Below are 26,914 nucleotides of genomic sequence, written 5' to 3'. Positions count from 1 at the left end.
GGATGCTTTTGAGGACGAACTTGTCTCGTCAAGCAGATTGCATATTGTGGGGCAATCGAGTTGTAATGCCTAAGAAAGGGAGAGAAAGATTTGTACGTGAGTTGCACAGCACACATCCTGGTATGTTGATGATGGAGGCCATCGCCAGGTCCCACGTATGGTGGCCAGGAATTGATTCTGAGCTGGAAGTATGCGTGCATCAGCGCAACACCTGCATGCAGCTCAGCAAAGTACCAGTGGAATCGCAGCTGAGTCTGTGGTCATGGCCATCCAAACTTTGGTCTAGGATCCATGTAGATTTTGCAGGTCCCTTCCTGGGCAAGATGTTTTTAGTGGCGGTGGATGCTGATTTGAAGTGGACAGAATGCATAATCATGTCATCCAGTACGTCCACGGCAACCATAGAGAATTTCATGTCCTGTTCGCGACACATGGTCTGCCTGACATAGTGGTGAGCGACAATGGTTCGTGCTTCACCAGTCAGGAGTTTCAGGAGTTTGTAAAACTTAACGGCATAAAACACGTAAGGTCAACACAGTTCAAGCCTGTGTCCAACGGGCAAGCAGAATGTGCAGTACAAATTATCAAGCAAAGCATGAGGAGAGTAACCCAAGGGTCACTGCAGACCTGTTTGTCTTGCATACTGCTGAGTTACAGGAGAAGACCCCACACACTCTCTCTCAGGGGTCTCACCTGCTGAACTCATGATGAAGAGAGATCTTAAGACCAAGTTATCTCTTGTACACCCAGATTTCAGTAATCATGTTGAATACAGAAGACAGAGTCAACAAGGGTACCACGATTGCACAACTGTGCCACGCGAGATTTCTGTTCATGATCCTGTATAGGTGTTAAATTATGGTCAGGGTCCCAAATGGATCGCTGGTATGGTCATGGCCAAGGAAGGCAACAGAGTATTTGTTGTTAAGCTCAAGAATGGGCAAACTTGCAGGAAACACATGGATCAAACAAAGCTGAGGCACACAGACGAGCCAAAGCAGTCGGACGAAGAAAATGTCGACGACCAACCAACCAATCAGCAGCCTTCAGTGGACTCGAGGGTCATCAGTGAATCCGGAATTTCCATCACGGACTTGTTCAATAAAAATGGACTTGCAATTCATGACATGGCCACTGCCACCCTCAACAAGTCAGCCATCCAGCCAACCAGCCACAACAGACTCCGCACATTCACCTAAGGCCAGAATCGAACTGAGACGGTCAACCCAGGAGCGTAAAGCACCGGACCGTCTCAACCTGTGAAAGACTGTGATAAGATCTCAGAGGAGGGTATTGTCATGTATGTACATGCTGTTTGTAGCCACCAGATGGTGTAATTGTTGGAGGCCATTGAGCAGCATGCACATCGTGCTGCTCTGGTTAAAAAAAAAGGCCAGCCATTGTGTGAGTCCGGCACTTTGAGCCGTAATAAAGCAGAAACAAGGTTGTAGCTTGTTCAGTTAAACAGTACTCAGTTTGCACCTTTTTATTACATACGTAACAGTTTCGATAAAATCACCTCTCGTAGAGGCCCAACCTACTCAACCTTTCCTCATAAGTCAATCCCCTCATCTCCGGAATCAACCTTGTGAACCTTCTCTGAACTGCCTCCAAAGCAAGTATATCCTTTCGTAAATATGGAAACCAAAACTGCACACAATGGCCTCTCTAATACCCTGTACAACTGTAGCAAGACTTCCCTGCTTTTATACTATATCCCCTTTACAATAAAGGCCAAGATTCCATTGTCCTTCCTGATCACTTGCTGAATCTGAATACTAATCTTTTGTGTTTCATGCACAAGTACCCCCAGGTTCCGCTGTAGTGCAACACTTTGCAATCTTTCTCCATTTAAATAATAACTTGCTCTTTGATTTTTTTGCTGCCGGAGTGCATGACCTCACACTTTCCAACATTATACTCCATCTGCCAAATTTTTGCCCACTCACAGCCTGCCTATGTCCTTTTGCAGATTTTTTGTCTCTGTCTTTATGGGAGAGAGCACTAAAAATATCCCAATAGTAGATAGTCAACAAGCTATGGGGGGGGGAAACGTAGCACAATTACAATCACTAAGGAGGTGGTACTCAGTAAGATAATGGGCCCAAGTTTCCACACGATAAAAAACAGGCGCCCCTCCGAGCTGGGCGCCCGTTTTTCACGGCGAAAACGGCGCCGGAAAAAAAACGCGCGATTCTGGAGCGCCCTGCAGCTCCAGGTCTGCTTGGCGCGGCGCCCAGGGGGCGGAGCCTACCACTCGCGCCGATTTTGTAAGTGGGAGGGGGCAGATACCATTTAAATTAGTTTTTTTCCTGCCGGCAACCCTGCGCGTGCGCGTTGGCGCGTTCGCGCACGCGCAGTGTGAAGGAAACGTTGGCACTCGGCCATTTTTGTAGTTCTTTGCAGCTATTTAATTTTTGAACATTTTTAAATAAAAGCACATTGTCATCAGCACTGAGGCTTCTTGCAGCAGTGAGAAGGCTGCAGGCGTTTCCCTCCTCTCCCCCCCCCCCCCCCCCCCCCAACGCGGGAACGAACGGCAAATATGATGTGATTGGGATTACGGAGACGTGGCTCCAGGATGATCAGGGCTGGGAACTCAACATCCAGGGGTATTCAACGTTCAGGAAGGATAGAATAAAAGGAAAAGGAGGTGGGGTAGCATTGCTGGTTAAAGAGGAGATTAATGCAATAGTTAGGAAAGACATTAGCTTGGATGATGTGGAATCTATAGAGAGCTGCAGAACACCAAAGGGCAAAAAACATTAGTGGGAGTTTAGTACAGACCTCCAAACAGTAGTAGTGATGTTGGGGAGGGCATCAAACAGGAAATTAGGGGTGCATGCAATAAAGGTGCAGCAGTTATAATGGGTGACTTTAATATGCACATAGATTGGGCTAGCCAAACTGGAAGCAATACGGTGGAGGAGGATTTCCTGGAGTGCATAAGGGATGGTTTTCTAGACCAATATGTCGAGGAACCAACTAGGGGGGAGGCCATCTTAGACTGGGTGTTGTGTAATGAGAGAGGATTAATTAGCAATCTCATTGTGCGAGGCCCCTTGGGGAAGAGTGACCATAATATGGTGGAATTCTGCATGAGGATGGAGAATGAAACAGTTAATTCAGAGACCATGGTCCAGAACTTAAAGAAGGGTAACTTTGAAGGTATGAGGCGTGAATTGGCTAGGATAGATTGGCGAATGATACTTAAGGGGTTGATTGTGGTTGGGCAATGGCAGACATTTAGAGACCGCATGGATGAATTACAACAATTGTACATTCCTGTCTGGCGTAAAAATAAAAAAGGGAAGATGGCTCAACCGTGGCTATCTAGGGAAATCAGGGATAGTATTAAAGCCAAGGAAGTGGCATACAAATTGGCCAGAAATAGCAGCGAACCCGGGGACTGGGAGAAATTTAGAACTCAGCAGAGGAGGACAAAGGGTTTGATTAGGGCAGGGAAAATGGAGTACGAGAAGAAGCTTGCAGGGAACATTAAGGCGGATTGCAAAAGTTTCTATAGGTATGTAAAGAGAAAAAGGTTAGTAAAGACAAATGTAGGTCCCCTGCAGTCAGAATCAGGGGAAGTCATAACGGGGAACAAAGAAATGGCAGACCAATTGAACAAGTACTTTGGTTCGGTATTCACTAAGGAGGACACAAACAACCTTCCGGATATAAAAGGGGTCAGAGGATCTCGTAAGGAGGAGGAACTGAGGGAAATCTTTATTAGTCGGGAAATTGTGTTGGGGAAATTGATGGGATTGAAGGCCGATAAATCCCCAGGGCCTGATGGACTGCATCCCAGAGTACTTAAGGAGGTGGCCTTGGAAATAGCGGATGCATTGACAGTCATTTTCCAACATTCCATTGACTCTGGATCAGTTCCTATGGAGTGGAGGGTAGCCAATGTAACCCCACTTTTTAAAAAAGGAGGGAGAGAGAAAACAGGGAATTATAGACCGGTCAGCCTGACCTCAGTAGTGGGTAAAATGATGGAATCAATTATTAAGGATGTCATAGCAGCGCATTTGGAAAATGGTGACATGATAGGTCCAAGTTAGCATGGATTTGTGAAAGGGAAATCATGCTTGACAAATCTTCTGGAATTTTTTGAGGATGTTTCCAGTAAAGTGGATAAAGGAGAACTAGTTGATTTGGTATATTTGGACTTTCAGAAGGCTTTCGACAAGGTCCCACACAAGAGATTAATGTGCAAAGTTAAAGCACATGGGATTGGGGGTAGTGTGCTGACGTGGATTGAGAACTGGTTGTCAGACAGGAAGCAAAGAGTAGGAGTAAATGGGTACTTTTCAGAATGGCAGGCAGTGACTAGTGGGGTACCGCAAGGTTCTGTGCTGGGGCCCCAGCTGTTTACATTGTACATTAATGATTTAGACGAGGGGATTAAATGTAGTATCTCCAAATTTGCGGATGACACTAAGTTGGGTGGCAGTGTGAGCTGCGAGGAGAATGCTATGAGGCTGCAGAGTGACTTGGATAGGTTAGGTGAGTGGGCAAATGCATGGCAGATGAAGTATAATGTGGATAAATGTGAGGTTATCCACTTTGGTGGTAAAAACAGAGAGACAGACTATTATCTGAATGGTGACAGATTAGGAAAAGGGAAGGTGCAACGAGACCTGGGTGTCATGGTACATCAGTCATTGAAGGTTGGCATGCAGGTACAGCAGGCGGTTAAGAAAGCAAATGGCATGTTGGCCTTCATAGCGAGGGGATTTGAGTACAGGGGCAGGGAGGTGTTACTACAGTTGTACAGGGCCTTGGTGAGGCCACACCTGGAGTATTGTGTACAGTTTTGGTCTCCTAACTTGAGGAAGGACATTCTTGCTATTGAGGGAGTGCAGCGAAGATTCACCAGACTGATTCCCGGGATGGTGGGACTGACCTATCAAGAAAGACTGGATCAACTGGGCTTGTATTCACTGGAGTTCAGAAGAATGAGAGGGGACCTCATAGAAACGTTTAAAATTCTGACGGGTTTAGACAGGTTAGATGCAGGAAGAATGTTCCCAATGTTGGGGAAGTCCAGAACCAGGGGTCACAGTCTAAGGATAAGGGGTAAGCCATTTAGGACCGAGATGAGGAGAAACTTCTTCACCCAGAGAGTGGTGAACCTGTGGAATTCTCTACCACAGAAAGTTGTTGAGGCCAATTCACTAAATATATTCAAAAGGGAGTTAGATGAAGTCCTTACTACTCGGGGGATCAAGGGGTATGGCGAGAAAGCAGGAAGGGGGTACTGAAGTTTCATGTTCAGCCATGAATTCATTGAATGGCGGTGCAGGCTAGAAGGGCTGAATCGCCTACTCCTGCACCTATTTTCTATGTTTCTATGTTTCCCCCCCCCCCCCCCCCCCCCCCAGCGGGAACGAACGGCTGCCTCAATTCTCCCTGGCTGAAGCACTTTCACCTTTCACCTTTCACACAGATAGGAAGATGGTTTATTTAATCTTTTCTTTGCTTATAAATGTTTATTCAGGTTGGATTTATTTGTATAAGTATAAATAGGGGTTTATTATAGAATATAATGACTTCCCCTCCCCCCCCTCCACCTCGTTCTGGACGCCTAATTTGTAACCTGCGCCTGATTTTTTAATGTGTAGACAAGGTTTTTTCAGTTCTACAAAAATCTTCACTTGCTCCATTCTAAGTTAGTTTGGAGTACGTTTTCACTGTGGAAACTTTGAAATCAGGCGTCAGTGGCCGGACACGCCCCCTTTTGAAGAAAAAATTCTGTTCCAAAGTGAAACTGTTCTAAATGTCTAGAACTGCAGAAAACAAAATGTGGAGAATTGCGATTTCTAAGATAGTCCGTTCTCCACCAGTTGCTCCTAAAAATCAGGTGCAAATCATGTGGAAACTTGGGCCCATTAGGACTAAAGACGGATAAATGCCCTGGACTTGATGGCTTGGATTCTAGGGTCTTAAGAGAAGTAGCGGCAGGGATAATGGATGCATTGGTTGTAATTTACCAACATTTTCTGGATTCTGGGGAGGTCCCAGCAGATTGGAAAACTGCAAATGTAACGCCCCTATTTAAACAAGGAGGCAGACAAAAAGCAGGAACTATAGACCAGTTAGCCTAACATCTGTGATTGGGAAAATGTTGGAGTCCATTATTTAAGAAGCAGTAGCAGGACATTTGGAAAAGCATAATTCAGTCAGGCAAAGTCCGCATGGATTTATGAAGGGGCAGTCATGTTTGACAAATTTGCTGGAATTCTTTGAGGATGTAATGAACAGGGTGGTTAAAGGGGAACCAGTGGATCTGGTGTATTTGGACTTCCAGAAGGCATTTGACAAGGTGCCACATAAAAGGTTACTGCACAAGATAAAAGTTCACGGGGTTGGGGGTAATATATTAGCATGGATAGAGGATTGGCTAACTAACAGAAAACAGAGAGTCGGGATAAATGGTTCATTTTCTGGTTGGCAATCAGTAAATAGTGGGGTGCCGCAGGGATCAGTGCTGGGACCCCAACTACTTACAATCTATATTAACGACTTGGAGGAAGGGACCGAGTGCAAGGTAGCCAAGTTTGCTGACGATACAAAGATGGGAGGAAAAGCAATGTGTGAGGAGGACACAAAAAATCTGCAAAAGAACATCAAGGCTAAGTGAGTGGGCAAAAATTTGGCAGATCGAGTATAATGTTGGAAAGTGTGAGGTTATGCACTTTGGCAGAAAAAAAATCGAAGAGCAAATTATTATTTAAATGGAGAGAAATTGCAAAGTGCTGCAGTACAGCGGGTCCTGGGGGTACGCGTGCATGAAACACAAAAGGTTAGTATGTAGGTACAATAAGTGATCGGGAACACCAATGGAACCTTGGACTTTATTGCAAAGGGGATTGAGTAGAAAAGCAGGGAAGTCTTGCTACAGTTATACAGGGTATTGGTAAGGCCACACCTGGAATACTGCATACAGTGATAGTTTCCATATTTAAGAAGGGACATACTTGCTTTGGAGGCAGTTCAAAGAAGGTTCATTAGGTTGATTCTGGAGATGAGCGGGTTGACTTACGAGGATAGGTTGGGCCTCTACTCATTGGAATTCAGAAGAAAGAGAGGTGATCTTATCGAAACATATAAGATTATGAGGGGGCTTGACGAGGTGGATACAGAGTGGATGTTTCCACTGATAGGGAGACTAGAACTAGGGGGCATAATCTTAGAATAAGGGGTCGTCCATTTAAAACGGAGATGAGGAGGAATTTCTTCTGAGGGTTGTAAGTCTGTGGAATTCGTTGCCTCCGAGAGCTGTGGAAGCTGAGTCATTGAATACATTTAAGACAGAGATGGACAGTTTCTTTACTGATAAGGGGTTATAGGGAGCAGGCAGGGAAGTGGACCTGAGTCCATGATCGGATCAGCCATGATCGTATTCAATGGCGGAGCAGGCTCGAGGGGCCGTATGGCCGACTCCTTCTCCTAGTTCTTATGTTTTTATAATCGTCTGACTTGTCAAGCAGGACATCGGTGACCTGTCTGAATGTTGTGATAGGTTCCACCAATGAGGTGACACTGGACCCCCACGTTGCTGGAAACACATGCAACTTCTCAAAAGCTAAATCGGAACCCAGAAAATTCTGGCCAATGAGTCCATTGTGTCCTTGTTGAGGAGGAAGGTAAGGAAGAAAATTACTGGCGAAAAGGAAGAGGAAGAAAAATACCTGTGTGGGGGATACATTTTTGTGCCTTGGTAGTGTGCTTTCATACAAGATCTACATTACTAATTTTGCTCTAGAGTTGCATTTGCACTCTATTCATTTTTGTATTCTTCAGTTTACAAAATAGTCAGGTGTTCGTGAAAGGCACTATACAAATGCAAGTTTTTTAGAAACATAGAAATTTACAGCACAGAAGAAGGCCATTCCGGCCCATCCTGTCTGCGCCGGCCCACCATGAGCTGCACGGCTCTTGGTCAGCAGCCCTAAAGGTTACATATAAACCTATGAACAATGACGAAAAGACAGAGAGCACCCAGCCCAACCAATCCGCCTCACCACAACTGCAACACCCCTTATACTAAAACATTCTAGACTCCACCCCAAACTGAGCAATGTGATCTCCTGGGAGAGGCAAAAACCCAATTTAGGGAGAAAAAATCTGGAAAATCTCTCCAATCCCTCCACACGATCGAAGCTAGTCCTGGCTGTATTCTATTCCCTGCAGTACTCACTATTATATCTGCTCCCTCCAACGAAAGGTCATCCAGTCTAATCCCAATTACCAGCTCGAGGTCCGTAACCTTGCAGGCTGCTGCACTTTAAGTGCCCAGCTAACCATCTCTTAAAAGTGGTGAGAAACATAGAAACATAGAAAATAGGTGCAGGAGTAGGTCATGCGGCCTGTCGTGCCTGCAGCACCATTCAGTAAGATCATGGCTGATCATTCACCTCGGTACCCCTTTCCTGCTTTCTCTCCATATCCCTTGATCCCTTCAGCATAAGGGCCATATCTAACTCTCTTTTGAATATATCCAATGAACAGGCATCAACAACTCTGCGGTAGGGAATTCCACAGGTTAACAACTCTCTGAGTGAAGAAGTTTCTCCTTATCTCCGTCCTAAATGGCTTACCCCTTATCCTTAGACTGTGTCCCCTGATTCTGGACTTCCCCAACATCGGGAACATTCTTCCTGCATCTAACCTGTCCAGTTCCGTCAGAATTTTATATGCTTCTATGAGATTCCCTCTCATTCTTCTAAACTCCAGTGAATACAGGCCCAGTCGATCCAGTGTCTTCTCATATGACAGTCCTGCCATCCCGGGAATTAGTCTGGTGAACCTTTGCTGCACTCCCTCAATAGCAAGAATGTCCTTCCTCAGATTAGGAGACCAAAACTGAACACAATATTCCAGGTAAGGCCTCACCAAGGCCCTGTACAACTGTAGTAAGACCTCCCTGCTCCTATACTCAAATCCCCTAGCTATGAAGGCCAACACACCATTTGCCGTCTTCACCGACTGCTGTACCTGCATGCCAACTTTCATTGACTGATGTACCATGACCCAGGTCTCGTTGCACCTCCCCTTTTCCGAATTTGCCGCCATTCAGATAATATTCTGCCTTCGTGTTTTTGCCCCCAAAGTGGCTAACCTCACATTTATCCACATTATACTGCAGCTGCAATGCTTTTGCCCACTCACCTAACCTGTCCAAGTCACCCTGCAGCCTCTTAGCGTCCTCCTCACAGCTCATACCGCCACCCAGCTTAGTGTCATCTGCAAACTTGGACATATTACACTCAATTCCTTCATCTAAATCATTAATATATATTGTAAAGAGCTGGGGTCCCAGCACTGAGCCCTGCACTGAGCCCTGCGGCACCCCACTAGTCACTGCCTGCCATTCTGAAAAGGACCCGTTTATCCCAACTCTCTGCTTCCTGTCTGCCAACCACGTCCGTACATGACCCCCAATACCATGCGCTTTAATTTTGCACACCCATCTCTCGTGTGGGACCTTGTGAAAAGCCTTTTGAAAGTCCAAATACACCACATCCACTGGTTCTCCCTTGTCCACTTGACTAGTTACATCCTCAAAAAAAATTCCAGAAGATTTGTCAAGCAGGATTTCCCTTTTGTAAATCCATGCTGACTTGGACCGATCCTGTCACTGCTTTCCAAATGCGCTGCGATTTCATCTTTTAGTAATTGATTCCGACATTTTCCCCACTACTGATGTCCGGCTAACCGGTCTATAATTACCCGTTTTCTCTCTCCCTCCTTTTTTAAAAAAGTGGTGTTACATTAGCTACCCTCCAGTCCATCGGAACTGATCCAGAGTCGATAGACTGTTGGAAAATGATCACAAATGCATCCACTATTTCTAGGGCCACTTCCTTAAGTACTCTGGGATGCAGACTATCAGGCCCCGGGGATTTATCGGCCTTCAATCCCATCAATTTCCCGAACACAATTTCCCGCCTAATAAGGATTTCCTTCAGTTCCTCCTTCCCACTAGACCCTCGGTCCCCTAGTACTTCTGGAAGGTTATTAGTGAAGACAGAACCAAAGTATTTGTTCAACTGATCTGCGATTTCTTTGTTCCCCATTATAAATTCACCTGAATCTGACTGCAAGGGACTTACGCTTGTCTTCACTAATCTTTTTCTCTTCACATATCTATAGAAGCTTTTGCAGTCAGTTTTTATATTCCCAGCAAGCTTCCTCTCATACTCTATTTTTTCCCTCCTAATTAAGCCCTTTGTCCTCCTCTGCTGAATTCTAAATTTTTCCCAGTCCTCTGGTTTGCTGCTTTTTCTCGCCAATTTATATGACTCTTCCTTGGATTTAACAGTATCCTTAATTTCCTTTGTTAGCCACGGTTGAGCCACCTTCCCCATTTTATTTTTACTCCTGACAGGGATGTACAATTGTTGAAGTTCATCCATGTGATCTTTAAATGTTTGCCATTGCCTATCCACCATCAACCCTTTAAGTATCATTTGCCAGTCTATTCTAGCCAATTCACGTCTCATACCATTGAAGTTACCTTTCCTTAAGTTCAGGACCCTAATCTCTGAATTAACTGTCACTCTCCATCTTAATAAAGAATTCTACCATATTATGGTCACTCTTCCCCAAGGGACCTCGCACAACAAGATTGCTAATTAGTCCTTTCTCATTACACATCACCCAGTCTAGGATGGCCAGCCCTCGAGTTGGTTCCTCGACATATTGGTCCAGAAAACCATCCCTAATATACTCCAGGAAATCCTCTTCCACCATATTGCTACCAGTTTGATTAGCCTAATCTATATGTAGATTAAAGCCGCCCATGATGACTGTTGTACCTTTATTGCATGCATCCTAATTTCTTGTTTGATGCTGTCCCCAATCTCACTGCTACTGTTTGGTGGTCTGTACACAACTCCCACTAGCGTTTTCTGCCCTTTGGTATTCCGCAGCTCTGCCCATACAGATTCCACATCATCCAAGCTAACGTCCTTCCTTATTATTGTTAATTTCTTCTTTAACCAACAACACTACCCCACCTCCTTTTCCTTTCTGTCTATCCTTACTGAATGTTGAATATCCCTGGATGTTGAGTTCCCAGCCTTGGTCAGCCTGGAGCCATGTCTCCATGATGCCAATTGGATCATATTCATTAATTGCAGCCTGTGCAGTTAATTCGTGCACCTTATTACAAAAACTCCTCGCATTAAGGCACAGAGCCTTCAGGCTTGTCTTTTTAATACACTTTGCCTCGTTAGAATTTTGCTGTAATGTGGCCCTTCTTGATTTTTGCCTTGGGTTTCTCTGCCCTCCACTTTTACTTTTCTTCTTTCTATCTTTTGCTTCTGCCCCCATTCTACTTCCCTCTGTCTCCCTGCATAGGTTCCCATCCCTCTGCCATATTAGTTTAAGCCCTCCCCAACACCACTAGCAAACACTCCCCCTGGGACATTGGTTCCGGTCCTACCCAGGTGCAGCCCGTCCGGTTTGTACTGGTCCCACCTCCCCCAGAACCGGTTCCAATGTCTCAGGAATTTGAATCCCTTCCTTCTGCACCACTCCTCAAGCCATGTATTCATCTGAGCTATCCTGCGATTCTTACTCTGACTAGCACGTGGCACTGGTAGCAATCCTGAGATTCCTATCTTTTGAGGTCCTACTCTTTAAGTTAACTCCAGCAGTTCGAGCAGCGGGAGTCCGGGGAGTCGGAGGCCTATAAACGGCCCAACAGTCAAGAGGCGGGTGTTCGAGCAGCGGGAGTCCGGGGAGTCGGAGGCCTATAAAAGGCCCGAAAGTCGAGGAGGCGGGAGATCGAGGAGCTAGCTGGTGCAGCTGCAGCAGCGACAGAAGGTAAACAAAGAAGTAGAAAGAAATCGAAAGGTGACATCACAGCTAAGGTGGTAAGTGATTGGCTGGTGATTGGTGAGTAGTTTTTCTTTCTTTCCCTTTATCAGTAGGTAACCTTTATCATTTGGGTTGTTGCCAAATTAAGTTAATCTAAGTCATGGTAGGAGAGCTTGGGCACATGTCATGCTCCTCCTATGCTATGTCGGATCTCGGGGACGCTTCCAGTGTCCCTGACGACTACATGTGCGGGAAGTATATCCTGCTGCAGCTCCTGACAGACCGCATTGCGGCACTGGAGCTGTGGGTGGATTTACTCTGGAGCATCCGCGATGCTGAGGATTCCGTGAATAGCTCATTTAGTGAGTTGGTCATACCGCAGGTAAAGGTTACACAGACAGATAGGGAATGGGTGACCAACAGGAAGAGCAGTGGAAGGAAGGTAGTGCAGAGGTCCCCTGCAGTCATCTCCCTCCAAAACAGATACACCGTTTGGGTACTGTTGGGGGAGATGACTCATCAGGCGAGGGCAGCAGCAGCCAAGTCCATGGCATTGTGGGTGGCTCTGCTGCACAGGAGGGCAGGAAAAAGAGTGGGAAAACTATAGTGGTAGGGAATTCTATTTTAAGGGGAATCGATAGACGTTTCTGCGGCCGCAATCAAAACTCCAGGATGGTATGTTGCTTCCTTGGTGTAAGGGTCAAGGATGTCTTGGAGCGCTTGCAGGACATTTTGGACGAGGAGGATGAACAGCCAGTTATCGTGGTGCATATAGGTAAAAAACAGGATGAGGTCCTACAAGCTGAATTTAGGGAGCTAGGAATTAAATTTTAAAAGTAAGACCTCAAAGGGTTTCTGCATCCACCACTCTTCCAGGCAGTGAGTTTCAGAACCCCACAACCCTCTGTAAAGAAGCCCCCCCCCCCACCCTCAAATCCCCTCTAACCACCTTAAAACTATGCCTCCACCAATGGAAATAGACCCTTACTATCCACTTTGTCCAGGCCCCTGAATATTTTGTATACCTCAATGAGGTCTCCTCTCAACCTCTGTTCCAATCAGAACAAACCCAGCCTATCAATCTGTCCTCATAACTAAGATTCTCCATTCCAGACGGCATCCTAGTAAATCTCCTCTGCACCCTCTCTAGTGCAATCACATCCTTCCTATAATACAGCGACCAGAACTGCACGCAGTACTCCAGCTGTGGCCTAACCAAAGCATTATACAATTTAAGCATAACCTCCCTGCTCTTATATTGGTTAAGAAGGCAAGCATTCCGTATGCCTTCTTAACCACCTTACCTAACTGGTCTGCTACATTCAGGGATCTGTGCACAAGCACTCCAAGGTCCCTTTGTTCATCTACAAATATAAATTTGTTAAGTCAGAAATCTGATCGAAAAGATTAAGCATGCTCAACATTTCTTATTTATCCCTTAATAAGGGATTAAGGGTTATGGGGAGCAGGCAGGGAAGTGGACCTGAGTCCATGATCGGATCAACCATGATCATATTAAATGGCGGAGCAGGCTCAAGGGGCTGTATGTCCTACTCCTGCTCCTATTTCTTATGTTCTTCTGTTCTTATTTGAGACTTGTTCTTAAAAATATTCCTTTGCCTAAAAAATATGCCATTGCCGTGACCATTTATTGCCCTCTAACTAGTATAAGCTTAGTATAAGTTTCATTAGCCAGAAAAAGCAGATGGATTCATCAAATGAACTCGGCGACCAATATAATTGTAAACTAGTTTTCTGACAGAAAAGTGTTGGAAAATTGGGCTGAAATGTCCTGCTTTGTTTTGTCATACTCCAATTAGTTGTCATTGCTCTCCTGAATTCACACTGGAACAATAGTGAGATTTTTAATTGCACAGTTACTCAGATTATTTTAATTGCTGTGGAGTTTTTTTAAACCTATAAAAGTAACTCTTTGTTAACTTCAAATTTAAGTGTGGATTTTAACCCTGCCCTCTATCTGGCAAAGGTAGGTGAGGCGGGTGGCAGGTGAAGTGGAACTGGGGAGTCAGCCACTGGCTTTCCAAAATATTCTGCACCATCCCCTCTAGTTTATGGACCACATTTAATGGCTGGCAGCCACTTCCTGCCGACTTCCTTTTGAATGGGAATTTGGTCAGCAGTATGCTAATGAGGCCTAGCTGTTAAAATTGACTGTTGCTGCTGTGAGATGGGCCGGCTGCTCGCTCAGCCCCTTTCCCGCCCAGGAATTAAAAGCCACCCCTTAGAATATTTGTGAAAGTAACTAATCTTTTAGTTTGTACAAAGGAATTATACTTCAGGCTATAAATGTAGTCAAATGCATGAATAAAGCAAAAACAGTAAAGTATTCACCCAGCAAGAGTAGACAATTAAACTAATTGAAGAACTAAGAAAATGCTGTACATTAGATTTTTAGTATCTATTCACATAACTGAAATATTCATGCCATTGAAATAGGGTAGACTATACTCTTTCAACCAATAGATGTGGCCAGCAAGCAAGTCAAATGTACCAGCAAGCAATATAAAAGTACCAGCAACATTTATGGGATAACAACTAGAAATGGTATAGAATGTTTCTACCATGGTGGTTGACCATTCTCTCCTCCTCACTACCTTTCCTTTGTATTCCACCCTCATCTTTTCATAGGGGGATCAAGGGGTATGGCGAGAAAGCAGGAATGGGGTACTGAAGTTGAATGTTCAGCCATGAACTCATTGAATGGCGGTGCAGGCTAGAAGGGCCGAATGGCCTACTCCTGCACCTATTTTCTATGTTTCTATGTTTCTATGATTCCACTCTTGCCTGCCTCAGTGTAGCCAGCACATATCCTGCAATGTTTCTCCTCCAGTGCCTGGATAGTCATCTCTGGTATGTCTCAACGTTTTGCCGGAACATAAAAACTGACTGCAAAAGCTTCAATAGATATGTGAAGAAAAAAAGAATAGTGAAGACAAATGTAGGTCCTTAGCAGTCAGAATCAGGTGACTTTATAATGGGGAACAAAAAAATGGCAGACCAATTGAACAAATACTTTGGTTCTGTCTTCACTAAGGAAGACACAAATAATCTTCTGGAAATACTTGGGGACCGAGGGTCTAGCGAGAAGGAGGAACTGAAGGAAATCCTTTGTGTCAGGGAAATTGATGGGACTGAAGACCGATAAATTCCCAGGGCCTGAAAGACTGCATCCCAGAATACTTAAGGAAATGGCCCTAGAAATAGTGGATGCATTGGTGGTCATTTTCCAACATTCTATAGACTCTGGATCAGTTCCTATGGATTGGAGCGTAGCTAATGTAACCCCACTTTTACAAAAAGGAGGGAGAGAGAAAACAGGGAATTATAGACCGGTTAGCTTGACATCGGTAGTGGAGAAAATGTTGCAATCAATTATTAAAGATGTAATAGCAGCGCATTTGGAAAGCAGTGACAGGATAGGTCTAAGTCAGCATGGATTTATGAAAGGGAAATCATGCTTGACAAATCTTCTAGAATTTTTTGAGGATGTAACTAGTAGAGTGGACAAGGGAGAACCAGTGGATGTGGTGTATTTGGACTTTCAAAAGGCTTTTGACAAGTTCCCACACAAGAGATTAGTGTGCAAAATTAAAGCACATGGTATTGGGGGTAATGTATGACGTGGATAGAGAACTGGTTGGCAGACAGGAAGCAAAGAGAAGGAATAAACGGGTCCTTTTCAGAATGGCAGGCAGTGACGAGTGGGATACCGTCAAGATTCTGTGCTGGGACCCCAGCTATTTACAGTATACATTAATGATTTAGATGAAGGAATTGAACGTAATATCCAAGTTTGCAGATAACAGGTGGCAGTGTGAGCTTTGAGGAGAATGCTAAGAGGCTGCAGAGTGACTTGGACAGGTTAGGTGAGTGGACAAATGCAGTATAATGTAGATAAATGTGAGGTTATCCACTTTGGTGGCAAAAACAGGAAGGCAGAATATTATCTGAATGGTGACAGATTAGGAAAAGGGGAGGTGCAACGAGACCTGGGTGTCATGCTACATCAGTCATTGAAGGTTGGCATGCAGGTACAGCAGGCGGTGAAGAAGGCAAATGGTATGTTGGCCTTCATCGCGAGAGGATTTGAGTATAGGAGCAGGGAGGTCTTACTGCAGTTGTACAGGGCCTTGGTGAGGCCACACCTTGAATATTGTGTGCAGTTTTGGTTTCCTAATCTGAGGAAGGACATTCTTGCTATTGAGGGAGTGCAGCGAAGGTTCACCAGACTGATTCTCGGGATGACAGGACTGACATATGAAGAAAGACTGGATCGACTAGGCTTATATTCACTGGAATTTAGAAGAATGAGAGGAGATTTCATAGAAACATATAAAATTCTGATGGGATTGGATAGGTTAGATGCAGAAAGAATGTTCCCGATGTTGGGGAAGTCCAGAACCAGGGGTCACAGTCTAAGGGTAAGGGGTAAGCCATTTAGGACCAAGATGAGGAGAAACTACTTCACTCAGAGAATTGTGAACCTGTGGAATTCTCTACCACAGAAAGTTGTGAGGCCAGTTCGTTGGATATGTTCAAAAGGGAGTTAGATGTGGTCCTTATGGCTAAAGGGATCAAGGGGTATGGAGAGAAAGTAGGAATGGGGTACTAAAGTTTCAAAAATGATCAGCCATGATCATATCGAATGGTGGTGCAGGCTCGAAGGGCCGAATGGCCTACTCCTGCACCTATTTTCTATGTTTCTATGTTTTATCTGTTCTTTCTTGGTATGCTCTCTGTTGGTGACATTTTCCGTAACCCAGTTTGCATGACTTGTGTTGTTTTGATACCTGTCCAGTATCAAACTATGGTTGAGCCATCCCTTCTCCAGCTTTACATTGGCAAGACCAAAGCCATCGTGTTTGCTCTAACAGAACTCCATGGGCTCGAACTCAGTGAAGCCCAAGGCCCGCCCAACTGCTGCCCAAAGGAGTGCCGAGAGACCGGGCGGTACCAAAATAACGGCTTACGCCGTCAGTCTGGGTGGCAGTGAGTGGGAGCTCTCAATGTCGGCGGCAAATGAGCTTGCCGTCCAAATGCCGCCGAGGATGGAGTCGGGCCCAGGGAGGGTGAAATTAAAAATCATTGCAAAGAAAAAAAACCCACCGGAACACCTTCTTCAGGGGACCCCATTCAAGTAAGTCTCTGTTTTTTTTTTGTTTAAAAAAATTACTAACCTTTTATTGCAGGTCTTCATACTTATCGTCGGGGTTAGACCTGCCTCCACGCAGCGGTCCTTCCTGCTGCTGGTGCCCACTGCTGGTGCCAACTCCCGTTTGCACCAATATGGCAGCTTGGCAGGCGGGAGGTCACTTGCACTACTTGACCGCCAGAGGCCGTCAAAGGGCAGTTCCCGGAGGTACTGCCTTCGCGCCCGCTCCGGCCCAAGTGGAAACCGGCAGCAAAACTTGGCGGCAGGAAGGCCACCAATATCGGGGCCCATATATTAGGCCTCAATTCCAGCCTCTCACAGGTTGCTCCCTCATGTTGAGCCTCAAGATGCAAAATCTCTGTAGCCTCACCCCGAGTCGTTTCAAACCCGACATTCTATCTTACTCCCACCACTGCTGAAACCCCATTCACACCTTTTTTTCATTGACTTCTCCAGTGCTCTCCTCACCAGCTTTGCACAAACGCAATCTCATTTTAAAAACTCCAATGCTTTCATCCTATCCTGTGCTAATTCACATTCACCTTTCACTTGTGAAGCTCCACCAGCTTCCAGTACCCCTGCATATTGATTTGGAAATCACCCAAGCTCTGCGACCTCCTGCAACCTTGTGTTTCAGCCCATACTCTCTGCTGTCCTGTTATCCAGCTCTCACTGTTCCACCTTCAGCCTCCCTTATGCACATTCTTCCCAAAGCCCTCAACCTTGCTACATCTGTCCCCATCTTCAAAAGCATCACTATAAATTCTGCTTCTTGCCTGTTCCTCCCTCTGGAAAATTTGCTTCACTAAAGTTGCAAAGTAAGTGCAATTAGTTGTGAAAACTATGTTTTTGTGTGTTCACCATGTGGAGCAATTTTTGACGAGGGAAATATTTATGGCTGTTTTAGTTTCAGAACTTAACAACATTGGAAGACATAACTTATTTACTACATGCTACTATTGTGATTTTATAGGGCCCAAGTTTCCACATGATTTGCGCCTGATTTTTAGGAGCAACTGGTGGAGAACGGACTATCTTAGAAATCGCAATTCTCCACATTTTTTTTTCTGCAGTTCTAGTCAGGTAGAACAGTTCTACTTTGGAACAGAATTTTTTCTTCAAAAGGGGGCGTGTCCGGCCACTGACGCCTGATTTGAAAGTTTCCACAGTGAAAACGTACTCCAAACTAAAGTAGAATGGAGCCAGTGAAGATTTTTGTAGAACTGAAAAAACCTGTTCTACACATTAAAAAATCAGGCGCAGGTTACAAATTAGACGCCCAGAACGAGGTGGGGTGGGGGGAGGATCTCATTAAATTCTACAATAAATTCTTATTTATACTTCTACAAATATTATACAAATAAATCCAACCTGAATAAACATTTATAAGCCAAGAAAAGATTAAATAAACCATCTTCCTACCTGTGTGAAAGTGCTTCAGCCAGGGAGAATTCTGCAGCCGTTCGTGCCGCTGAGCGGGAGGGGCGGGGGGGGGGGGGGGGAGGGGGGGGAGGGGAGAGGAGAGGAGAGGAGAGAGAGAGAGAGAGAGAGAGAGAGAGAGAGAGAGGGGGAGGGAGAGAGAGAGAGAGGGGGAGGGAGAGAGAGAGAGGGGGAGAGGGAGGGAGGGAGGGGGGGAGGGAGGGAGAGAGGGAGAGAGAGAGAGAGAGAGTGAAGGGGAGGGAAGAGAGAGAGGGGGAGCGGGTGTCGGGTCTGGTCCGGAGGCAGGGGGGGGAGCGGGGGTCGGGGGCGGGGGTGGGGGGGGGGGGAAGCAGGAGCTGGCCGTGGGAGGAGCCTTATTCACGCAGCCCCAGTGAGGCCATTCAGCCAGGGCTAGGGGCTGCGTGCTTCTGGCCCCTCCCACACAGTTCGGCGCCTGGAGCTACTGCACTTGCGTGCCGACTGTAGCGCGCATGTGCAGAGGTCCCGGCACTGTTTTCAGCGCAGGGACCTGGCTCCGCCCCCCCACAGCTCGTCCTGGCTGCGCCGAGGGCCAGAGGACCTGCAAGTAGGTGGAGAATACCGATGATTTTTTTAGGCGCGCTGGGCACCCGTTTTTTTTCTTGTGGAAACTTGGGCCCATAGAGTCTACATTTCAATTAGCACTTCTACAGTAATTACATTTATTGTCTTCCTGAGACCAAAGATTGAAGTAGGAACAGTGCCAAATGGTACATTGTAATTCTCAATAGTTCAAACATGCTCAAGTGTAGTGAAAGAAGAATTTTTTAAAAATTAACTGGAAAAAGTTATGCTGTTTAAAGTTTTAAAAGTGCAGAACAAAAAAAGGCAGACATGTCCTTTTCTCATCTCTTTTCTTTTTATCAAACTTGGAGATGTTTTACACTGTGGACATTTGCCGTCACCTGAATTTCTCAATTTCAAAAAGGCTTTTCTTTGCAACATTCTGGGAAAACGATGACTATATTATTGTACTTGTATTGCTGCTCCCCATGCTAATAATTTTGCTTTTTACTTTCTGTTGTACATTGTGGTGCAGCGAAGCCAAAAGTGGTAAGTCCGAGACTCTGGCCGTGATTTTAAAGAGGGGGTTGGGGGTGGGGGGGTGTGTGCTAGCGAGCTTTAAAGCATGTGGGGAGTCTGGGAAAGTGGAGGCCGGATGATCCTAATAACCGGCCCTTTATTACCATAAATGTTCTGCAGATCTCGCCAGAACATGGCTTGATCTGCTACCTGGCAGGCAGGAGCAGGGAATTCAGGAGGCCGCAGCCGGGAACTTGCGGGATCGATCCACGGCAGTCAGGTAAGTGGGGGCTCTGGACGCCATCGTCGGGGGAGCCAAAGGTAAGTGGGGCCCAAAGCTTCCTGGTGTGGTCTGTCAGGTTTGGCCTGATGGAGAAGCCATCCATCACTACTCCCCTGCTCAGGCTTCCGACTACTATTGCAGGTTAGGTCCCGTTGACATCAATGGGCCCCGATCTGTATATTTGAACAAGGCCCTGTCAGCTTAGGGCGGATGCCTTGCTTGCGTGCTCAAAAGAGCAGGTTAATATCGGGACACGGCGTGAAAGCGTGATATCAGATGGGTGAGTCACTGCCCTCATTTTAACTGCTCCCCTGGGCCAGGATTGCAGTTGGCGCTTGGGGAATTAAAATTAGGGCCAGTTGCTACAATATTGATTGCTATTACTTCATTAAATATATTTGCATGTTCTTGCATTATTATAGAAGAAAATAAATCTTGTCATTCTTTCATCATATTCAAATTTTGAAAGAATGCACGCAACTGCATGGTCATTATCAAATCATCAGCGGCTTGCATGCACGAGTATAGTCTATATTATTCATTGCAGCCTGGTGCATTTTTAAAGTACTGGAGACTTTAATAAGCGAACATGATCTGAAAGTAACCCCAATGAGAAAACAAATGAAATCCCTGTCTTGTACAGTAATTTGCATGAAGACTTGCATTAAGCTAAAACTGTGATTACAGGATAACCTGGTTGTTAATTGTCTGCAGTCTTTAAATATGCACTTTTTTGGAAGTAGATGATAATTAATAGGTCTCGTTTGCTGTTATGCTCCAAATTGCAAATGTCTTGATACTATACGTTCAAGAATTTGCAAGTCTAATCGTGTTCCAGCAGGAGCAAAATTGATATAATCATTCAGTATGAGTTCTGTGTGCAGATTTGAATAAAACATTTAGTCATCATTAAACTTCTTTTTTTCCCCTTGGAGTGAGATTTTGTGTAGGAAATTAACCAAAGTGAACTGATCATTAATATGGCTTTCCAACCCTCTTATTTTTAAAAAATAATTATATGTACTTACATGTAAAAGAATCTACAAGCCTGCTTTAGAAAATACAAACCAATCATAGAATTTTTAGTCACACCCACATTTTCCAAATTTCTCAAAGAAATCATGGATATTTTAATGTAATATGATGTCAACTGTTTATCAGGAGAAAATGATTTAAAAGATTTGATAAACTTAGAAATGATTTAGTGACCTGGCTAATAGTGTGGAAAGAAAATATCTAAATATCACTATCTTATTGTGATGAGTGAAGTTACCACGTTTGTGGAGAGACTGGGGAAGCTGGGGTGGTTCTCCTTGGAGCCGAGAAGGTTAAGAGGAGATTTACTCGGTGTCCAAAATAGAATCATAGAATCATAGTTACAGCACAGAAGGAGGCCATTCGGCCCCTCGAGCCCATGCTGGCTCACCGCAAGAGCACTTCAGCTAGTCCCACACCCCCGCCCTTTACCCATAGCCCTGCAAATTTTTTCCCTTCAGGTGCTTATCCAATTCCCTACCACCCTTTCAGGCAGTGCTTTCTCGAACCTAACCACTCGCTGCGTAAAAATGTTTTTCCTTGTATCGCCTTTGGTTCTTTTGCCAATCACCTTAAATCTTGTCCTCAACCCATCTGCCAATGGGAACAGTTCCTCTCTCTCTACTCTGTTTAGTCCCCTCATGATTTTAAACACTTCTATCAAATATCCTCTTGGCCTTCTCTGCTCTAAGGAGAACAGCCCAGCTTCTCTAGTCTATCCACATAACTGAAGTCCTCACCCTTGGAACCATTCTTGTGAATCTTTTCTGCACCTCTCTAAGGCCTTCACATTTTTCCTAAAGTGAGATGCTCAGAATTGGACACAATGCTCCAGTTGAGGTCCAACCAGTGTTTTTAAGGTTCATCATAACTTCCTTGCTTTTGTACTCTGGGGCCAATTTTCCACATTGCCAATTTTTGGCGCAGTTGAAGAGGTATGTCCGATTGTTTTAATGGCCGACAGCACCAAAATAAAAGTTGCAAGTTTTGCTGAAATAAACTTTCATTTTGGAGTGGCGCAGATTGTCCTTAAGTTCTGTGGGTGGAGCTTAAGGTTTGCGCTGAACAACTGAGGTTGCCAGGGTAACAAGGGACACACTGAAGAACTGAGGCTGCAAACTGAAACACAGAAGATGCAGCAAGACATAGCAATTGTAGAGCCCCGGTGCGGCTGCTATCCCAGGCCGAATGCCCCCCCCCCCCCCCCCCTCCGGTGCCACTCCTATCCTAGGCCGAATGACCCTCTGGTGCCGCTCCTATCCCGGGCAGAAAGCCCCACCCCCCCACATTGCTATCCCGGGCCGTGGAACTCTATTTTCTGCGCTGATTTTCGTAAGTCACTAAGTTTTTTCAGAACGGTGCACTGTGCCGTTTTTGAAAAAATCCTAGTTGGCCAAACTTGCTTAAATGGCCAGAAATGGCACTGCCGGCAGCTGGCACCCCCAGTGACGTCAAAAAATCGTGAATTAAAAAAATCGTAAGTAGTTTACAATGGCGCCGAAAGCTTGGCGAAACTTACAGATTTTAGTTTGCTCAAAAAAAAACAGAGGATGCCAAAAAAAACAGTACAGAATGGTGGTGAAAATAGCCTCTATTTATGAAACCCAGGATCCCATATCCTTTTGTAACCACTTTCTCATTCTGCCCAACCACTTTCAACGATTTGTGCACATATACCCCCGGGTCTCTCTGTTCATGCACCCCTTTTAGAATTGTACTCTTTAGTTTATATTGCCTCTCCTTGTTCTTCCTACCAAAATGTATCACTTCGCACTTTTATGCATTAAATTTCATCTGCCTAATGTTCACCCATTCCACCAGCCTCTCTCTGTCCTCTTGAAGTCTATCACTATCCTCATCACTATTCATTATACTTCCAAGTTTTGTGTCATCTGCAAATTTTGAAATTGGAGCCTGTACACACAAGTCTAAGTCATTAATATATATCAAGAAAAGCAGTGGTCCTCGTACTGACCTGAGGTACAGCACTGTGCACTTTCCTCCAGTCCAATAAACAGCTGTTCACCACTACTCTCTGTTTCCTGTCACTTAACTAATTTCGCATCCATGCTGGCACTGTCCCTTTTATTCCATAGGCTTGCCAGCAAAGTTGAAGCCCATTATGTGGCACTTTATCAAATGCCTTTTGGAAGTCCTTGTACACAACATCAACTGCATTGCCCTCATCAATTCTCTGTTACCTCGCAAAAAACTCAATTCAAATTAGTTAAACACAATTTTCCTTTAACAAATTCATGCTGGCTTTCCTTAATTAATCCATACTTGCCCAAGTGACTGCTAATTTTGTCCCGGATTTGCGTTTCTAAAAGCTTCCCCACTACCGAGGTTGAACTGACTGGCCTGTAATTGTGGGGTTTATCCTTCCATCCTTTTTGAACAAGGGTGTGACAATTCTCCAATCCTCTTGCACCTCCCCATATCCAAGGAGGATTGGAAGATTATGGCCAGTACCTCTGCAATCGCCACCTTTATTTATCCAAATGTGATCAAGTAAATAAAAAGAGAGATTGTTTCCAGTGGCAGAAGGGATGGTAATCAGAGGATACAGATTCAAGGTGATGGGCAAAAGAACCAGAAGTGACATGAAACATTTTGAGGATTTATTTTACACAGTGAATTGTTGTGAAAGGGTGGTGATAGCAGATTCAATAGTAACACTCAAAAGGGAATTGGATAAAAACATGAAGGGAAAAAATTGCAAGGCTATGGGGAAAGAGCAGGGGAGTGGGACTAGTTGGATAGCTCTACCAAAGAGCTGACACAGGCACGTAGGGCCTAATGGTCATCATCTGCGCTGCTGTCATTCCATGATAAGTGACACAATTTGTCGTTTGCACAAGTACGGGCTTAGTGGAAACAACATTTCATTACAAACATATAATGCACCATTATAGTATATGGGGGTGTCTGAAATGCTCTTGTTTTGACTACGGGTAGAGTTTCGCACCTTCTTTATTTTAGTGATGTAATGCAAATTGGCATTTTTTTTCACCCTTCGCTTTGCTAAATTTATATATAAAAAGGTATCGTGCTGGAAGTGATGTGCCACATTACATTGGGTTACATTTTTTTCCTGCATCCTTCAGCTCAGATGTTTTTTTGCCAAGGAAGTGCGAGCGGATTACAGTGCAGCGAGGGCAACTGGGCCTCTGGGACCTTGGTGAACGACGGGACCAACTGTGTATCACCTCTACCAATGAGATTTAAAGATTGAGAAATAAATGGAAGAAGGACAGAAAAAGTGGTTGCATTAGTGTGGGTGAATTCAAAGTCAAAAATCAGGTATAGAAAAGGAAATAGAGGGAGAAAGAACGATTGGATTAAGACAAAAAAAGTCAAAGGAAAAGTAAGAAAAAAAAATGCAATTTAAAAATGAGAAGTTTCTCACATCTCCAACTACAATTCACTACCTGAAGGAATGAGACATCACACTTTTAATCGTTCACTTTCTGGGTCAGAGGTTGATTAGCAGTCATTAATAATTATCACATCGTCAAAAAGGTACTTGCGCTGTTAGTTACTAGACTTAACTTTCTCTGGCGAGTTTAATCAGCAATTAATGTGCAAATGCAACAACTTCATGAAACTCACGGGGAGGTTAGAGGCAAGATGTCATTTTCGCAAGGCTAACGGCAGAGTGGCGCAAATGGCCAGCAACGTGCAGTGATTCACAATTCAAAGGGTATCTCTTCTTTGCCACAAATTGCTGGCCAGTTTGCTCTTTCACACACCGTTATTTGTTCCAGCAAATTCCAGCCCGTTATTATTTCTAGTTTTAAGCACACTTCAACCAGCCTGCTACTCCTGAATGATGTGCAGTTTATTTTATGGGTGAAGTTGACTTGGGGTGTAAGATAATTCCAGAGAGCATCATTTGGTAAGCCCATTCACTTGGGTACCATTATCTTTACTGTTACTCACTGCTGGGTACTTTGAAAATAATACCAGGTGTAAAATAAAATATAAAGTGACTTGTAATCGGCAAGAATGTTGAATTTCAAGCTACATTTTTGTTAATGAACATGTTTCATATCTGCTGAAAGAATATTGTCAAAAGTATGTCTTTCTTTATTGCTCTCATCTTAGTATCTTTAATTGGGCTCAAGTGGAAAATTCTGTGTTGAAGTCTTGCTTCAATGTCACTCCGTTTTAATTGCATAGGCCCGCCTTTCTTGTGTTCAAGCATCAGAACCGCTGAACAAAGGCTATCTTTCCAATGACCTCCCATCAAGAGATGCTCAACTGTACACCTTACAGACCACTAAGGAATTTGATATCCTCATTATTGGGGGAGGGGCAACAGGATCTGGCTGTGCCGTAGATGCTGCTACTAGGGGTAAGTAATTTCTAATTTAAAAATCATCTATACATTTTTCAGCAGTTTGTGTTCAATATGTCTGTCTTGCTCTCTTCTACATTAACTTATAAACTGGAAGCTTGAGTGTAATTGAAAACCAGGATGTCAGAAAGCTATTATTTTCATAAATAACAATGCATTTATCTTGTGCTGTCTGTCTCTTTCACTTTCTCATCCTAGATACAATTTACATTTTGTATCCAAAATTTTGTTTTCCTACCCACTTCAGATAACTGATATCAATGATTTTCTGGTACTTCTCACTGATTTTGTAATGGCTTTAACTGTAGTCCACGGTACTGGCCATAAAATAGTACCACTGATAAGAATTGAATAATCAAATCTGGACTTAATAAAAAAGAAAGACTTGCATTTATATAGCCCCTTTCATGACCTCCGGGCATGCCAAAGCACTTGACAGCCAATTAAAAACATTTGAAGTAGTCACTATTGTAATTTGGGAACATTAATACAATCCTCTGAATTTACAATATTTTAGAAATAGAAAGCGATCTTTGTTACTGTACTGGCTCTTCTGGGTTCTAACATACTTTCCTTGTGTGCATGGCTGGACCATGCAGAGCACAATGGCAACTGTATCTACACCATTTAAAAAATATACATATAATTGGGGAGGATTGCAGTCGCAGGCTTCCTTCGTACGAATGCCTCCGACCCGGAAAAAAAAATCTACAAAAGTATCTGGTGGTCCTGGAGGAACGTAGGATCTCGGTCGGAGGCTGAGATTTACTGTGCAGCGTACAGGAAGATGTCTTTCAGGTATGTACAAGCTGGAGTCACGTGGGCCTGGACCTCCAATTACGATGCAGTATTCTCATTGATAAAAATGGGAGCTCTGTTTGTACACACTCCCATTAATATCAATGAGAAAAACCCTAAAACACCGAAACACAGCGTAATAAATAAATAAAATACTTCACATTAAATGTTTTAGAAAAAATAATATTTTTTGGAATTTTTTTAATGTGTTTTAATAGTGTTAAAAATAAACTTACCTTAAAGGAATGGATTTTTTATATAAAAATGAGTGTTTAAATGTAATTTTTATATGTTTTAAAAGTGTTAATGCTGGTAAAAGTAAGCTATGCATCTGCTTTTACCAGGCGTAAACGTTTGAAGGACATTCGCTGGGCTTGAGTTGGGCAAATAGCCCAGTATCGCCCGTGCGGATGTTCTTCTTCTCCCGGGGATGTGGAGGATCTGTCTAGAGAAATCTTGACAGATCGGAAAAGTTTGTTTTCACCCATGCGCGTCGTGTACCGAAAACGGGCTTTTGCGCGGCCTCGTCGGGTCCTCGCGCACTTCATATGGAGCTGGCGAGGCCGGAATTTTCGACCCACTAAAACATTTTGCCACGTGCCTCTTTCAGCTCTGTGCTGCTGCTTTTACTTTGATCATAACATTGTCAGAACACCAGCAGTAGGCAAGTTGACTGTTCAGGAGAAAGCTTTCCACCATCAGTTTAAAAACTGATGGTGGTGAGTCCTTGCCTCTGCTCACCCTCTCATGCAGTCCCACGCGATGATCTAATTAAAAGAATTCAGGGTTTTCATAGAATCTGTTTAATTTTAAATGATTTTGACAAAACATAACATTTTTAGGATGTGAACAAAATTATATTTGAAATCTGTTAATGTAGTCGATGGAAGAATATTTGGCCATAAGCAATACTCAATAGTAAGCGTAATCATTCCTATTCCATCACTTA

General features: G+C 44.2%; 1 protein-coding gene across 2 annotated transcripts in view; it reads left to right on the top strand.

The window, feature by feature from the left end:
- gpd2 (glycerol-3-phosphate dehydrogenase 2 (mitochondrial)) overlaps positions 1 to 26,914 on the top strand; it is a 231,470-nt gene that overhangs the window by 77,150 nt on the left and 127,406 nt on the right. For both annotated transcript variants that reach the window (XM_070875618.1, XM_070875619.1), the window contains exon 3: positions 24,990 to 25,164. In XM_070875618.1, the coding sequence (XP_070731719.1) occupies positions 24,990 to 25,164 (175 nt within the window). The remainder of the gene's footprint in view (positions 1 to 24,989; positions 25,165 to 26,914) is intronic.

The sequence above is a fragment of the Pristiophorus japonicus genome, chromosome 3 (assembly GCF_044704955.1).
Source record: "Pristiophorus japonicus isolate sPriJap1 chromosome 3, sPriJap1.hap1, whole genome shotgun sequence".
NCBI lineage: Eukaryota > Metazoa > Chordata > Chondrichthyes > Pristiophoridae > Pristiophorus > Pristiophorus japonicus.
Note: the sequence above shows the minus strand (reverse complement) of the source record. Positions and strands in the feature narration are given on the sequence as shown.